General features: G+C 38.8%; 2 protein-coding genes, 1 long non-coding RNA gene and 1 pseudogene across 3 annotated transcripts; 2 read left to right on the top strand and 2 right to left on the bottom strand.

Annotated features, from left to right (window-relative positions):
* Positions 1-33: 33 nt before the first annotated feature.
* Positions 34-3101, bottom strand: LOC130501974 (uncharacterized). Its single transcript, XM_056996787.1, has 8 exons — positions 2994-3101; positions 2723-2929; positions 1669-2405; positions 1503-1602; positions 1211-1270; positions 1020-1106; positions 838-945; positions 34-745 (listed from the first exon to the last, which is right to left on the bottom strand). Exons 1-8 carry the CDS (start codon positions 3099-3101, stop codon positions 428-430), a joined length of 1725 nt encoding a protein of 574 aa, XP_056852767.1. The 3' UTR covers positions 34-427.
* Positions 3102-3859: 758 nt separating this feature from the next.
* LOC108863571 (probable sulfate transporter 4.2) lies at positions 3860-9308 on the top strand. The gene is made up of 20 exons (XM_018638036.2): positions 3860-3999; positions 4449-4529; positions 4616-5005; positions 5111-5694; positions 5792-5840; positions 5921-6122; positions 6215-6383; positions 6533-6598; positions 6682-6789; positions 6863-6970; positions 7165-7230; positions 7350-7410; positions 7563-7690; positions 7802-7843; positions 7916-8032; positions 8188-8239; positions 8343-8481; positions 8572-8660; positions 8745-8821; positions 8907-9308. The coding sequence occupies exons 4-20, from the start codon at positions 5344-5346 to the stop codon at positions 9186-9188; spliced, it is 2106 nt and encodes a 701-aa protein (XP_018493538.1). The 5' UTR covers positions 3860-3999; positions 4449-4529; positions 4616-5005; positions 5111-5343; the 3' UTR covers positions 9189-9308.
* Positions 9309-11281: 1973 nt separating this feature from the next.
* LOC130501977 (endochitinase CH25-like) lies at positions 11282-12845 on the top strand (annotated as a pseudogene).
* Positions 12846-13665: 820 nt separating this feature from the next.
* LOC130501973 (uncharacterized) lies at positions 13666-14524 on the bottom strand. The gene is made up of 3 exons (XR_008939981.1): positions 14464-14524; positions 14235-14372; positions 13666-13849 (listed from the first exon to the last, which is right to left on the bottom strand). It is a non-coding gene; the product is annotated as an uncharacterized LOC130501973 (long non-coding RNA).
* Positions 14525-16630: the final 2106 nt, after the last annotated feature.

Here is a 16630-nt window from a genome sequence, read left to right as displayed (position 1 = left end):
TCAAACTCTCCACTGACCTAGACATGAAGATGGAATAACGAGAACGTTGGTCTCTAATAACATGAACGTTGTAGCACTAACAAGGACGTTTCACCATTGTTAGTGACCTCTGGATACACAGATTCATTGTTTGAGAAAGTTGTAGGTGTTGTCTGTAAGCATTAAGAACTGCAGAGACGCTAAGTCTTTCCTCCCAATACATTTCTTTTTATCTGCTTTGGCATCTTGTCTCAACAACTGAGATGAGGGCCGTCCTCTGTTTCGTTCCTCTGTTTGGGATGTGATATCCTCAGCCTTTGGTTTTTGTAAAGTATATATTAGTATTCAAAAAAATCAAATAAATTCACAAAATCAATTTTTCTTTGCACACACGTTGACACACATATGTAAAACAACATCATTCCATACGCCAAAATACACCATACATCTACAAAGGCAAGAGATATCGAAACTCGTATTCATGAGGCCTCACTTCCACCAACTTGTTCAAAGACTTCTCACCTTTCTTTTTCAACCACTCGACCGCTGTTTCCTTCACCTGCAAGCAACGTTGAACTGGAGGTAACTGGCTGCATATCCATTCAACTAACGACCCTTCGTCCTCTGCGAAATCTCGTAAACGCTTGTGCAAGAATCTCGGAATCACGATCTTTTTCCTCCCGGAGATACCTACTGAAGCTTCTAAGTACTCCGTTCTTGCTTTGATTAGTTGGTTCACCACATCTTCTGCTGTATAGACTCTCAGCTGTTTCATCATGTATAGAAAGATTCTTTGTTAGTTTTACTAGTATTGAACCAAGACTTATCATATCGCATGAAGAACAAGAGTGAACTTACAGCAGGGGAAGACCAGTCTCCACGACAAAGCACGAACATTAGGTTTGGTTCTATGCATCTGAACCCGTACCTTTTCTGCAACCTCACTTCGTTTTCACCACTTGAAACCTAGTGGTCGGATGAAAAGAACAAAATATTTTGATAAAACCATTCGTATAACTTCCAAGGATCAATATACTTACAGCTTCCCTTGGTTCGCATGGACTCTGCAAGACGGATCCTTCAATATCTAGAGCAGACAGTTGCGTGCCTCCCACGTCAATTGTTGCCTTATAACACAAGTAATTTAAATAAGTATGAGAAGTTTTTTTTTTTTTTTTTTTACAAGTATGAGAAGTTTTAAAAATGAATCTTTTTTTTATGTATAAAATACCATTTTGAGAATGGTCAGTAGTTTCTCCTTTGATGAAGGTAGTCCATGTTCTAGAAATCCCTGCAAAACAAATCAGGGTTTTCAAAACACTTGACTTTGTTTCAACTAAAGATGCATGTCTTGGTGAAACAGATTAGTTCCATTTTGCCCCAATATTTAAACCATTTTTAATACAGACATTGTTTAAATCGAAATATATAAAAAACTGACATCAGACCGGAGAAAGATTATGAGGTTAAGGTCTGGAACTCCAAAGAAAAGATGCATGTGTAGAGTTTTCGGAGCTAGTTACATTCATGACGCAGGCGTTGTAGGTATTGATCCAGAATGCCATCTTTTTCTTGTGGTTCAAGAAACTCAAATCAACTTTGCTCAATTTCTCCTTCAAAACCCTACAAATGTGTTTTTAATTAATATCTTGTGATCTCAGGAGATAATTAGGAAGGAATCTGAAGTACCTTAGATTGACAATAGAAGTTGAGCAATCAGACAAACGACTAACATCGATGGAGGTTCTAGTAATGTGGATGAAGTTCTTGTACTCTCCAATGTCTCTAAAAGAAGTCCCCATCACAACTCCATAAGGATCAAGATTCGAAGCGTTCTGATCATACACCGATTTGCGTTTGAAAGAAGCGTTCTTCAGGTGTGAGAGGCTCAGCTTTGAAACCGTTGTTCTTGACCCTTCTCGCTCGCGCGATGACCTGTTGAGTTCAAGATAGATTCCCATCAAGCACTTCACTAGATCTTCTGATATTCCGTTTGGTGTTGTCTCTTGCACTTTCTTCTTCTCTTGTGTTCTTGATGATCCATCAGAAAAAGTCGAAGAATGGATTCTCGATGAGAATTCCATGGATGATCCAAGTGATGCGTGAGTGCCAAGACTGTTGTTTTGAATATCCTTGACGAGATGAGGATTTTCACAACTATAGGACTTGTATCTTTGTTTTAGATCCTCAGATCTCGTCTTTGTAAGGGCAGTGTCAGCGTTGCAAGGAAGATGGTTCTGCCTTTGGAGTAGTCTCTTAGGAGTCATCGTCCTCTCTTCTTCTTCTTCTTCTTTTTCAAGATTGGCTTCAAGTTCTTCATTCTCTTTCCTCTCACTATGGACATCAAGTTTCAGGTCTTGGATTCGTTTCTCAAGGCAGAATATCTCTGCCTCAACCGTCCCTAGCTCCTCTATTAGCTCTTGAACCTATACAATCCCAAAAAATTTTGTTTACAACCTCAAAATCATGTTTTCTCGATGCACTAATCCTTTTTAATAGTTTGGTTTAAAGGTTCTGATACCATATTAATTTTTTCGGAGTTTTTAATTTAAAATCAAATGGCTATAAATAGACTGATCAGTCTTATATATATATAATTTTGCCTCGTTGAAACTCTCCAATGTGTGAAATTATATTCTTACACATTCTTTAGAGACTAATCTCAACATAACTCCGATAGTTTAATTTATTCATTCAAACAATATTTAAATGCAAAGAGTTTTTAGAGAACAAATAAACATGCCTGAGGAGGAAGAAGCAGTAAAGAGAGACGAGGCTGAGACATGACAGGACCACGAAGCATATCACGTAGGGCCTTGTTGAGTGCTTGCTCGTCCTCTAGCTCTCCTTGCATTTTCACCACATCTCTTTGAAGACGACGTTTTTGTTTCTTCTTTAACAAGTCTTTCTTCTCTTCTTCGCTTTTATAATCATCCTTCACTTCTGCTACCTGCCAAATAATAAAGAGATAAGTGAAGAGTCATCAGAATTGTATATGAGTTTTTGACTCTTACTTGCTGTTGCGATTGCTGGCGGTTTAGACGGCGATGATGATCAAGAAGAGCAGCTACGCTGTTTTGATCTTTGGTTTCTTCTTCCCCAAGTAAGTCTTCGAGTTTCATTTTGTGTGTGTTATGGAGTCTTGACAAAAACAAAAAAGCAAACTAATCATGAGTTTAGAGAAGCTTCTTACAAATGATTAAATGTTGGGAGATATGAGAATTTAAGTAACAATCGTGCCTGCGATGAAGCCTTGTGTTGATTCAACATTGGCTTGTAATTGTTTTTAAGATTAAGTGAGAAAGTTGTCATGACGTGAAAGCCATCAACAACACATAAGAGATTTGATTGATACCGGTTAGAGAAGTCAATTTCAATTTAAAATCAAATGAAAAGCCTTGCAGATTTCTTTAAGAAGACAGCACAACATGGCTTTACCACCTTTCATTTGACTAAAATTAAAAAAGTATAGTGGTGGTTGCCATTATATTTGTTTTTAACATTCACTTTCTAATTTCATTATAATTTACGACTACAACATTATTGTACAACCGAAGTACTAATTTCTAAAAAAAAAAAAAAAAAAAAAAAGAAGTACTAATTTCTTTGTAAATTTCAACTTGGTTTATTTTTTCATTAGTTCTTACACTCAAATCTCATATTTCCTAATGTAGAAACATAAAAAGAAAACTACTAATCAAATTATTAATAGAGAATAAAGACTTCCATGTTTACAAAAAAATAAAAAATAAAAAAATAAAGACTTCCACAGTGGCTGCCGTCATATAATATACTGAGCATAATTAAAAATTGGGTTCGGTAAACTAGTTTTGATTTGGGGTTCGAAATTTGGTTCAATTAAAAGATACCGCATCTAACCGAAACCTCCTCTACGATCAATGCGGAGTTAACTGAATCTGATTTTCCCGCCTAATATGTTGAAAGACTCTTCGATGCTTTCTTACGCGACGCCAGCGCTCGTCTTTTCTCTTTCAGGAATCACACGAAACCTTAACACAGGTAGGTAATCTCGGGCATCATATCGCGATTCAGGAACATGGCTACTTCTCTCCCTAGCATTTTTGTTCCCGGCTTTCCTGTTTTCGCGTAGAATTTTTAAGACTGTTACGGAGGAGTTTTCTGTAGACAAGGTGTTCGATTAAATGCCAGCAAGGGATGACTATCTATATTACCTACCACTTTGAACTTTCTCAGCTTTGTTTTATACTATGTTGTATTAGAATGTGTCTCACGTCGGGACTGAGAGAGATTTATGGACAACATATATAATTGTGTGTGTGTCAATACTCTATCGCTTTTTGTGTGCGAGAGTTAGGGTCATTAGGACTATGTTCTTTGAATATCAAATGTCTTTCATTGCTTTCTTACTTTTGACTTCATGTTGTTTTATATCACACAGTAATGATCTTATACAAGGACTTCATGGTTATTTTTTTTTTTCCTTTTAGGTGGAGAAACTGAGATTTTCTTGAGATAAATCCATGGCGACCCAGACTGATCTTCATATCTCACTCTTTTCTCCTCAAGAGGTTCTTCTTCTTCTTCTTCTTTGTTTTGTATCTTTTTCTTACTGTCTGCAGTGATTTTAATTGATTTTAGCATTTTTTTCTACCAGGTTGAGTTTATGGCAGAGGACGAACTGGTGGAGATTGTTCCCAATATGAACATGGAGCCCCTCAATTTCATCGCTGGTTAATTTTTTGTTCGCCAAGCCATGTGATTAAATTTTTTGACAGGGGGGATTTGGTCGGTTCGTTCCTCAGATTCCGACACAAGTGCCTCTGTGGCTTGCAGTGGCTCTGAAGCGGAGAGGCAAATGCACTTTCAGTTTCAGGCCACCACAGTGGTTGTCTGTTGGTAAGACAAACACTGCATATTTTGCAGATAAATTTCTTTTTTTGAAGGCTTAAGCTCTAACTTGGAAGCAGAACGGGAACCTCAGTCGAAATTTCAGGCATTACAATTTATTTGGTTATGTGGAGATTGCTAGACTGCTTTTTGATTAGTATGCGACTTTTAGACTCTACTTGTTTCGTTACTCTCCCTTGCATCTTTATTATCTGAGAGTAAGTGCTAATGATATTTTTTTTAAAATATCACCTTTTTGCAGTGCACGTGATGATATTCCAGACATGTATATGGTTAAATTTCATCTTGTTCTGCTCTTTTGGTAGTTAAGAATCTTTGCGATGGAACCCATATTGTTTCATTTCAACAAGTAGAAAGCAACACCCAATTAGGAACACATTAATTTTGTATACACGTGTACGATCATAATGAATATAGACGGCTTTGCGTCCTTATTCCGTAGTCACTGGCACTACGTTTGCTCTCCGTTTCTTCATGCTACAATCAGTGGTACGTCGCTCTTCTTCACATTTGATCTCCATACTCACCAATCCTTCAATGTCTTTCACCACTACCGCATCCTCTTCTTCTTCTCCGGCTATTCCGGTTAAGATCATTCCTCTACGGCATCCCGATTCCACTTCTTCTGATGATCCTCGCCGTCCATCCATTCCATTCCACGATTTCTTCTCCCGATGGATGGCGAAGATCAAGCGTATGACGTTCTTCGACTGGTTAGATACGTTGTTTCCTTGCTTCATTTGGATTCGAAGTTACCGTTGGCATCAGTACTTTAAGCTCGATCTCATGGCTGGTATCACCGTTGGTATTATGCTTGTCCCCCAGGTAATCTCTGTTTCTTCGTTTTTTTTTTGTTTGATTCTCTTACAAGTCTCATCTTTGTTCTTCGGATAACTTTTGTTGTTTTCATATAATTGAGCAGTCAATGTCGTATGCAAAGTTAGCTGGGCTTCAGCCAATATACGGTTTATGTGAGTTCATTTTTATTCAGACACTTTCATGAGTTCATCAATGTGATAGTATAACCTCAGTTCATTTTGTTTGGTTGTAGACTCCTCATTGGTGCCGGTGTTTGTGTATGCTGTATTCGGCTCATCTCGCCAGCTTGCAATTGGACCTGTAGCATTGGTTTCTCTTCTCGTCTCTAATGCTTTGGGTGGAATTGTTGATCCATCTGAAGAGCTATACACTGAGCTTGCTATTTTGTTAGCACTTCTGGTTGGAATATTTGAGTGCATCATGGGTTTTTTAAGGTATATTATAGTCTTCTCTTCGCTCTTTACCTTGGGCCTGGAATGACCTGTATTTATTCCAAGTGTATCGTTTGTTTGTGTTTCCAACACAGGCTTGGATGGCTTATTCGTTTCATAAGTCACTCAGTCATTTCTGGATTTACAAGTGCTTCAGCTATTGTTATTGGATTATCCCAATTGAAATACTTCCTGGGATACAACGTTTCCCGGAGCAGCAAGATTGTGCCACTAGTTGAGAGTGTAATAGCTGGAGCTGATCAGGTGAAAAACCTTGTTCTTTTCGCCTGAGTTCACTTTAGAATACTCTGCTCTCTTGCCAACGTCCTTAAATTGACGGTTAAGGACTTAAATATGGTTGAGTAAACCTCTTAGATCTGCTAGTATAACTTCATCTGGGTTTCGTTTTGCAGTTTAAGTGGCCACCTTTTTTGTTGGGATCTACCATTCTGGTGGTCCTTCTAGTAATGAAGCATGTGGTATGAGCCTTTTTCTTTCCTAATGTTAGTTCGTGCTTTTCCTAACTACTTTTATTATGCTAAGCCATGATGTTCCATGGCAGGGAAAAGCAAACAAGGAACTTCAGTTCATAAGAGCAGCAGGACCGCTCACAGGGCTTGCTCTTGGTACAACTATTGCGAAAGTGTTCCATTCACCCACAATCTCACTGGTCAGATTCTTCACTGAAGCTACATATTTGTTAAGTGTTTGTAGTCATTGCGAAGTTCTTAGGATTTTTTCAGGTGGGAGATATACCTCAAGGCCTTCCAGAATTTTCTTTACCAAAAAGTTTTGATCATGCAAAATTATTGCTTCCAACAGCGGCTCTCATCACTGGTGTGGCCATCCTGGTGAGATATAATCTTCATTGACTTTCTCCAAATGGACATAGGCGAAGTGCATCTGAACCTAACCACGAGGAAATTTTAAATAGACGTATATGAATATAGAGTATCTGACCTCTTGAGTAATGTTTTTGCATGTTCTGACAATATGTACTGATTCGTTGTTGACTGATGGCTAGTTCAACTTTTTTTTAATGTAGGAATCTGTAGGTATTGCCAAAGCACTAGGAGCGAAAAACAGATACGAGTTGGATTCAAATTCAGAGGTAATAACCCTACAGAACAAAGAAAATCAAGTGCTGGCCGAATTGTCACCATAAAGCGTTGTTGACTTGTTCTTTTGATCTCAACTTCTCATGGTAGAGTTTCTCCTGTGACTTGACAGTTATTTGGTCTTGGTGTCGCTAATATTTTGGGATCATTGTTTTCTGCATACCCGACTACAGGTATGTGAGATATTGTGATCTTGACTCTGGAGATGAGTAACAATATGTTGTCTGTGTTACCTTGATAAATTCTGAAAATGATGATTCTGACTTCTATGCTATACCTTGAATCTGATGAATATATCATTAATCCCCTGACTGTATTATTATAGGATCCTTTTCTAGGTCAGCAGTTAACAGCGAAAGTGAAGCGAAGACTGGCCTATCAGGTCTTGTAACAGGAATCATCATAGGATGCTCTCTACTGTTCTTGACCCCAGTGTTTAAATATATACCACAGGTAGGTCTCATCTTTTTTCTTGGCTTAAAAGTCCTTATAAATTTGAAACTCTGAAGAATTCTGAAACTTAAAATCTGGCTTCTAACTTCATACTGTTTGTTATTTTCACAGTGTGCTTTAGCAGCAATAGTGATCTCTGCTGTTAGTGGCTTGGTAAGTTCAGATCAACCCACCAGAACATGTGTTACTGCTGCCATTTACTTTTCTGGATGTTTACCATTGTAGGTGGACTATGAAGGGGCTATATTTTTGTGGCGTGTGGACAAGAGAGATTTTACTCTTTGGACCATCACCAGCACCACCACTCTGTTCTTCGGAATAGAGATCGGAGTCCTCGTTGGTGTAAGTATGTTCAGCTTCACTTAGCTTTGCCTCTGCAGAAAATCATATATCTCTCTGTTGTTCAAAAGAAGTGATGATGTTGAATAGTAGGATAACCTCTATGAATTGTGCAATGAAGTAAGGACTTACTAAGTCTACAATGCTTGGAATTTCAGGTTGGTTTTTCACTTGCATTTGTTATACACGAGTCTGCAAACCCTCATATTGGTAAAAGATGAGTTAAATGTTCAAACGGCCTGTTTTGTTTGTTTCCCAGAATGGTTTTAACTCATCTTCTCGATTACTTCCCCATTTTACATATGTTTGGTAGCTGTGTTGGGGCGTCTTCCAGGAACCACTGTGTACAGAAACATGAAGCAGTATCCAGAAGCGTACACTTACAATGGGATTGTGATTGTTCGAATCGATGCTCCCATATATTTTGCCAACATAAGCTACATCAAGGACAGGTGAAAGTGACATTTGGTTACTGGCTTGCCTTGCTGTTATGGTCCCACAGAAAAAAATTAATCACAACCCTTTGTCTACAAAATCGGCAGGCTAAGAGAATATGAAGTTGCTTTTGATAAACACACTAATAAGGGACCAGAGGTGGAGAGGATCTACTTTCTTATCCTTGAAATGTCTCGTAAGCCCCCAACTTGTTTCTGATTCAAAGTTCGAACCTTGCATTAGTATAATGGAAGCATTGAATACTTTGTATATAACGCAGCTGTCACATACATAGACTCAAGCGCCGTAGAAGCCTTGAAAGATCTGTACGAGGAGTACAAAACAAGGGACATTCAGGTATAATCATCCTTCATTTTAGTAACTTGCTTCTTCTAATTTGGGAAAACCTATGTGATGATTGTGTTGGTTTTCAATGAAGCAGCTTGCAGTTTCGAACCCGAATAAAGAGGTTCTATTGACACTGGCAAGATCAGGGATTGTGGAGCTTATTGGCAAAGAATGGTACTTTGTGAGAGTACACGATGCAGTCCAAGTCTGTCTTCATTACGTCGAGAGCAAGAACCAGACACCCACGAATGTTGATGAGCGCAGTAGTTCAAGCTTATGGAGAAGGTGTAGTAGTGCGAAAAACTCATCACATACCGAAGTTGAAGCCGATTCTAAACTTGCTTTAAAGGAGCCATTGTTGTCCAACGAGAAATAAGACATTCAGCGAATCAGCATTGCGCTTTCCTTTCACACACAAAAAGTGGTCATGCTCATGAGTTGTTGAAAATTTACTATGTCATGAATGAATATTAAATCTGAGTCCATTATATTTCCTCATCAACACGTGATTCTTGCAAGTTATAACTCTTGCGACTTATCTTGCGTAAAACAAAGCCATGCATATATAGTAATTTGTTTAGCCAAAGGAAATGGCAATATTTAACATTGTATCAACACGTCCTCATATTAACTGTTACCTTGGTGACAAATCTAATCTAGTACTGCTCTTTTTTTTTTTTTGTCACTGAACTTATATTAAAAGCCAAATGGCTAAACGAGTACAAGTAGAACTGATAAGATGATAACAACCGGAGCAGCTAGTCTCGACGGTAAAATGAACAAAATGCAGTACAAAAGACATAAGATAGACATGTTAAAGGAAGAGACTTGCTCAAAGAGAAGGAACCCGTAGAGATGATTCTTCACTTGTTTTCCTAAAACGCTTGAGTTAACAAGCTTGAGATTGTCGGAATCGACGTTGATAAACCCAAACATGAGAGTTTGGGAAGGGGGTACGGGAGAGTCCTTCTCAACCGCAATAGTATCAAAAGGCCTTGAAAGCCTGGGTTTATCATTGAAACGCAGATGAACAGCTCTAACATCCACAATACTTACCAAAGAGACTAGGTGAATCTCCAACTCTAGCTTCACTTTCGAAGCGCTTAGGATAATGGAGTTTGGGGACGAAGCATACGGTTTGATCGGGTCAGAAGCTCGGACTTTGACATTACCGTGTCTAGGCCAACTTGTAACCGGAAGAAACTTGAGCAAACTGTCAACGTACTCGTTTCTGTTGAGCGTGTGTGAGTAAGCATCGGATAAGAGGCAGGGGGCTTTGAAATAGTCGGGTGACGGATACCACCAAGAGCTAGGTGACGGAGCGGACATTGAAATCAGTTCAACACTTCCGACCTCGGCATTACCGTACCGAGACCAGCAAGATGTTACTGACCTACATCTGAGCAACCAATCAACAACTACAATCAAATTGAGTGGGCGTGAGCCATCATTGGGTGAGGGACGTAGCGCTTCAGTTGGTGGAGGTTTAACCCCATTAGAACAGTCGTGTCTCCATACGAGAAGGATTCTCGGAGCTTCCTTTCGGTTAGGTAAAGCGATGATACAGAACAGCGGAGGAGCAAGCACACGGCTGATGAAAAATCTTCCTAGGTGAGGAGAGATATAGACTCGCGGTGGTGGAGCTACGGCAGTCAGAGGAGCTGGAGATGGATCTGGACGGTGACGGCGGCGGGAGGTGGTGACAAACACAGGATGCGGGGAGGCGGGTTGAGCAGAGGAGGCGACAACAAAGGCTCGACCTTGATTGACGCAGTGGAAGCAACGATGGTGAGAGGATGAGCCAACGATGGAAGAGATGGTGAGCTTCAACCACGAAACTTGATGCCGAGCGTGGTATCTCCGGCGGAGGAGCCACCGGAATCGAAACAGAGAACATCACAAGAACATAGCCGACGAGGAGAACCGAGCAAGACGAGGAAAAGCGGTGACGCCGACGACCTAGGTCGCCGCCGGCGTCAAAGACCATCTTCTCTGGTGCGGCGCCTCGAAGTTCGGGACAGGGAGAAACTATATCTAGGGCGAACTATCTAGTACTGCTCTTATCTACATTATATCAAGCCAACCCACAGTATTGGGGATATCTGAAGTAGTTTTGTGGCAACCCGTGTTTCATCAGCTTAATCAAGTAGTTTTATATAAAGTATAGTAAACATAAAAACAAATCTAGTACTGCTCTTATCTACATTCTAGTGACTCATGATTCATATGAGCTAGCAATAGGGTGGTCCAGCTATTTTGTAACAAACTTTATAGACCATGAGATGAATGTGCCAAAATGAACTTGGTGGCTGGCAAATTTAAGTAATCTTGTATACATAAAAAACAAACCTAGTAACTTTATAGACTAACTATGCAGTATGTGATTAATTGAATGTATATTTCATATTGCTTATATGCCATATATACCCCCTACTTGCCTCTTAGAACAACCATACAACTCAGAGAAAAATGAAGACTTATTTACTCCTCTTTCTCATCTCCTCACTCCTCTTATCATTTTCTTCCGGCGAGCAATGCGGTAAACAAGCCGGGGAGCACTCTGCCCCAACGGTCTATGCTGCAGCGAGTTTGGATGGTGCGGTGACACTCCACCTTACTGTGGGCAAGGTTGCCAAGCCAGTGCACTCCAACTCCCGCTCCTCCCACTCCCACTCCTCCTAGTCCCACCCCTCCTAGCTCCACTCCCCCTGGTCCCCACGGGGATCTTTCGGACATCATTTCAAGAGATCAGTTCTATAAAATGCTTTTGCACATGAACGATATGCTTGTCCTGCTAGAGGGTTCTTCACTTACGACGCCTTCATCACCGCCGCTAAGTTTTTCCCTAGTTTCGGAAACACCGGAGACCATGCCACAAGGAAGAAGGAGATCGCAGCCTTTTTCGGCCAGACTTCCCACGAAACCACTGGTAATGATCACTACACTTCGGTTTCGATATTATTATTTTTCTTCAAACACAAGTTTTAAATTTAGTTGAAAAACCATTGAGAATACTAATAACTTGTTTCTTAAATAAAAAAACACATTTCTTTTTGTTTATATAAAATAATTTTGTTTTGATAAACCGCAAAAAAAAAAAAACACCAAACGCAAACAAAATATTTTTTTTTCAAAATAATAGAAAGTTTTCAAATTTATATGAAAATTATATACTATCGTAACGCACAACCAAAAACAATATAAATTTTCGTGCTATCCTGTCCCATTCAACAGAAAACCCATTTAATTATTTTAATCTGTTTAATATCAAAGGGAACATTTCTGAAATATCACTATTTAAGAAACATTCGTCTATAGCTAAAAATTTGATGAAAAATTCATAGATGTATATTCGTCAAATTTCTGTAAGAAAAATTTGTTGAACGTTTACTAAATCGTCTACAGCCCCTAAAATCTTATATTAAGTGATACTAATGAGAAGTACGGTTACATGTTGAAGGTGGGTGGCCGAGTGCACCAGACGGAGCAAATACATGGGGATACTGTTTCAAGGACGAAATTTACAAAAGCAACCCCTACTGTGATAGCAACAACTTCCAGTGGCCATGCGCACCTGGCCACTTTTACTACGGAAGAGGACCGATCATGCTATCTTGGAACTACAATTATGGACAGTGCGGGAGAGACCTTGGACTCGACTTACTACACAGGCCAGATATTGCATCCAACGACCCAGTGATCGCTTTCGAAACCGCAATTTGGTTCTGGATGACTTCCTCAGGCTCCTAAACCATCGTGCCACGACGTGATCACCGACCAGTGGCAGCCGTCGGCCGCCGACATTTCAGCGGGGCGATTACCAGGTTATGGAGTGATTACGATATCATTAACGGTGGATTAGAGTGTGCTGGTCGCAATGTCGCACAGGTCCAAGATCGGATATCGTTTTATACAAGGTATTGTGGCTTGTTCGGTGTTTGATCCTGGAAGTAATGTTGACTGTGACAATCAAAGGCCGTTTAGTGAAGGTAGTAAGGTTTTTCTTGGATGCTGCTATTTTAATGAGTGTTAATGCAGCTTTCTTGTATCCAAGCAATAAGAGAAGATCAAATTTAATAAAACTCCTTTTTATTGGGTAACGTGTTTTATAAGTAATCTTTATTTTATTTCTCCATGCATCGGTTTTTAGGGCCTGTCTTGGACAAAACTGAACGAAATATTTGCCTCTCGCTCTTAACGTTTTTGAAGAAAATTGCATAGACAAAGAACCTATACAGTATTTGGAAAAATAAATGTTGTACTAAATCGCATACAGTCCCTAATATCACAGCAGGGCGGTCATGATCGTTTTCTCGAGTGGTAAGCTTATATGGTGTGAACCAATCTAAAAGTCCAATAGCCACCTTTCTTATGCATTACAAGACGAAAGTCAATTGACATGGAATCATATTTGAATAGTATCACGGAAACTATACAACCACAAGAACCATGAAGGTGTGTTTTTCATCTCAACCACATGTAGCAACCCCATTGCTAGTCATTCTCCTCGTTTATGTGACTTTGTAAGATATTTGAACTTCTGATGAATAACATATAAGGATAGATAAAGAATTTTTAAAGGGCGTACAATCTTTGATTCATTACAATACATGGAAACAGGTAGGAGATTTTGACAACAGAAGAAGCATTTTCTAGACTAACCGCTAAATGCTGCTACTCTATTTATGTCCTATTTGGTGCTGTTTTGCCTTAACCTTCTTCATCATAATTTTTTCTCCTCGTCCTCGTCTATCCTCTTACCCAAACTTGCAAACTGTGCTGGTCTATGGAGTTGGTCAAAATAGATCCAGCGTTGAGATCTTTTGGACTTTGAAGTTGTTTTGCTTGGTGTCTTCGTTTGATGATGCAGTGCCTCCATCGAACATCTTTCTTCGCGTTCTCTTGTGGTGATGACACTGACACTTGCATCTGGGTACTGTCTTGAGGAGGTTTCTCTTCCACCATGGCGGACTCAAGTTCATCTCTCAGTTCAGATTCTCTCTTTCGGCTGCTCTGGGGCTGCTCATCCACCTGGATCTTTAATGACACATTAACAATATCATGACGATTTTGGCAAAAAACAATATCATGACGATCTTATCAGAGTCTAAAGGCAAATAAATAGACGTTCCCATACCTACAATAGCAGGCGGCTACTTATTAATACTAATACTTCTCATGTTTTGAGAGATTTTTTCTTTGATTACTTTTATCAATATTGTTCATCATTAGCTTTAGGAAGCCCCATGAACAATTTGAAAGCAAAACACAAACCAGAAAAACCTAATTTAGAAGTAAAAAACACCAAAACCTAAGAAAATTTAGACTTAAAACTTCAAAGATAACAATTTGGTGACTAAAAGAGAAAATCTTATGCGGAAATCCGTTGTTGCAGCACTGCATCAGATTCATTGATACTTACTAGAAGATCAAGTTTTGTCTCTTCACATTATAACACCATGTCTTCCAATGAATAGCCCATCGAACTATCACAGATGCAACCGAAAACCACCCAATAAAACATCTTCACTTCCAGATTCTGCCAAAATCGGAGTCAAATCTGAAAAAAAAACTCTTCAGGACATACCATAGATTTTTAAGCTCTTACATAGATCGAATTCTCAAGAAAAAGAATAAAATTAAAAAGCTACCGGACGTTGGCCAGAAAACAATTGAAGAAGAAAAAATTCTGAGAAAAAGAGGCGACTGCCTAGGGTTTGAGGATTTTTTTCTTTAACTTATTAGTTTTGCAGAGTAATTATGTAGGTTATTTTCAGCTGAATCATGAAAAACATTTTACAAACTCATTTTAAAATCATGATAAACTATTTTCTGTTATGAAAGTTCCATAAATTATGAAATTTGATACTAATTCATGACAAATTTTATGGACCGTATTTTTCAAAAATGTATTTAGTTTATATCCCACAATTTTTCATAAATTTAAAAATCAAAAGTTCAACTTTCACAACTATCAGGTATGGCACAGGTAAATTTGAAGAAACCTTAAGCAACAAGTTATCTAATTCCTATCTTTGCCGTGAGATTGAAATAAGTGTGTTGTGTGATTTTGATAACTTAAAACCTTGAGGTGATTTTCTTAAAAGCTATTGTTTGATTGAATAAGAGAACTTCTTATTAACCTTGTGATTCAATAGAGACCTTCTTATTAACCTTGTGATTCAATAGAGACCATAAGGTAAATGTGCCAAATGTAGTTGGCTGACGAAATTTTAGAACAATTAATATCAAGGTAGCCTGTTGTGTAACAAACTTTAAAACCTTCAACTGCGTTTTTGTAACAAACTCTATAGACCATGAGGTAAATGTGCCAAATGAACTTGGTGGTGTGACAATTTAAGTACGTAGCACTGTTTTCCCCCGAGATAATTTTAGGTGTAGAGTTATAAAAAAGAGCAGTTTAAGATGTACAAACTAGATGATGTCTCATGGTAAATGTTACATTATAAGATCAAATTTAAATAATTGCTGCAGGATCTATAGTGTGCAGTAAAAAAAATGTTTGTGTGTATTTTATACTACGCTAATATAGTGTATGGATTAAATTTTACGCATATAATCTATTTTGACCAATCATGTTCTATTTGATTATCCTTTTAGCAGAACACTTTGATTGATGTCTCATCTTTAGTTTCTTCCTCCTCAATCTCCTCATAAGCATTTAATTAGGGCTGTACAGCTATAAATTTCAATGCTTCATCTTCCATTGTATAAGGCGAACTCATCGTATAAATTAGGGGTATGTGATTCATGAGAGTTAATTAGGGTTGTACATCTAGTGACTCATGAGCTTCAGAGAGGGAGGTCCAGCTAGCTAGTGACTCGTGAGCTAGAGAGAGAGAGAGAGAGGTCCAAAGAAACCCTAGAGACCATGGGGTAAAATGTGTCAAATGTAGTTGGTGGAAGCAAATTTTATAAATTGAAAAAATAGGACATCTAGAACTTGATTTTATCAATAGGACTTTGTTAGATTTTTGTCCCATTAGACTTTTAATTAATGTTGATACTATTATATCCTAGACTAATTAAAATTTAAGTTAATTAAAATCTTTGTTAATACAGTTTTATAAGTAAAAAAGAAACATAAAATACAAAAACTCCAAAACAGTTCTTGGCCGGCTATTCTTCCAAACCTCAACAAAGAGATGTCATCCCTCTTCACACTTTTAGGTTTTAATTTCATTCATGGATTCCCAGATAGGCAACATATAGTTTTTTCTTGTCAAAATGGGGAACAAGAAAAATTACAAGCCACAGGAGGAAACTCATCTCTTTATAAGTGTAAAGGAGTGGAGTCAGCAACTCATCTCTTTTTTGAATGCCCTTTCGCAAGGGAGATATGGAATCAGGTCCCCTTGAAACACGTAGTTCACCTAGCTACAGGAGAAAACTTCAAAAATGCTATCGTTGCGTTCAGACAAGCGATCTGCCTTCCACCGACAGGAGTCTCTAGCTTCATACTACCATGGATTTGCTGGGTGATTTGGACAACAAGAAACCTTGCACTATTTGAGAAAAGATATCTGTCAGCAATGGAGGTAGCAACAAAAGGGATCAGATTAACGAGGGAATGGAACTTTGCGCAAGAGAAGAAAGGCAAATCACCAGCTATATTACCTGCCATCTCCCGCCCTATGAGGGATCAACCGGAAGCAACGCCGTTCAAGACATGCAAAACCGACGCGGCTTTCGACAATACATCAAAACGAGCAGGTCTCGCCTGGATCTTCACGGACTCAACAGGCACCAGGATCGGACAAGGCTCTACAGCCCAGGCTTTCATCGGATCTCCCTAAT

This window comes from Raphanus sativus, unplaced genomic scaffold, assembly GCF_000801105.2.
Source record: "Raphanus sativus cultivar WK10039 unplaced genomic scaffold, ASM80110v3 Scaffold0359, whole genome shotgun sequence".
NCBI lineage: Eukaryota > Viridiplantae > Streptophyta > Magnoliopsida > Brassicales > Brassicaceae > Raphanus > Raphanus sativus.
This window is presented reverse-complemented; position numbering and strand designations above follow the sequence as displayed.

Excerpts from the sequence above, each read along its gene's own strand:
- LOC130501974 (XM_056996787.1), bottom strand. The coding sequence starts at position 3,101 with ATGAAACTCGAAGACTTACTTGGGGAAGAAGAAACCAAAGATCAAAAC. Across the intron at positions 1,107-1,210 it reads TACTGACCATTCTCAAAATG|GCAACAATTGACGTGGGAGG; the intron begins GTATTTTATACA and ends TTGTGTTATAAG. Across the intron at positions 746-837 it reads GAGACTGGTCTTCCCCTGCT|CTGAGAGTCTATACAGCAGA; the intron begins GTAAGTTCACTC and ends ATGATGAAACAG.
- LOC108863571 (XM_018638036.2), top strand. The coding sequence starts at position 5,344 with ATGCTACAATCAGTGGTACGTCGCTCTTCTTCACATTTGATCTCCATA. Across the intron at positions 6,384-6,532 it reads TAATAGCTGGAGCTGATCAG|TTTAAGTGGCCACCTTTTTT; the intron begins GTGAAAAACCTT and ends TTCGTTTTGCAG. Across the intron at positions 8,822-8,906 it reads ACAAAACAAGGGACATTCAG|CTTGCAGTTTCGAACCCGAA; the intron begins GTATAATCATCC and ends TCAATGAAGCAG.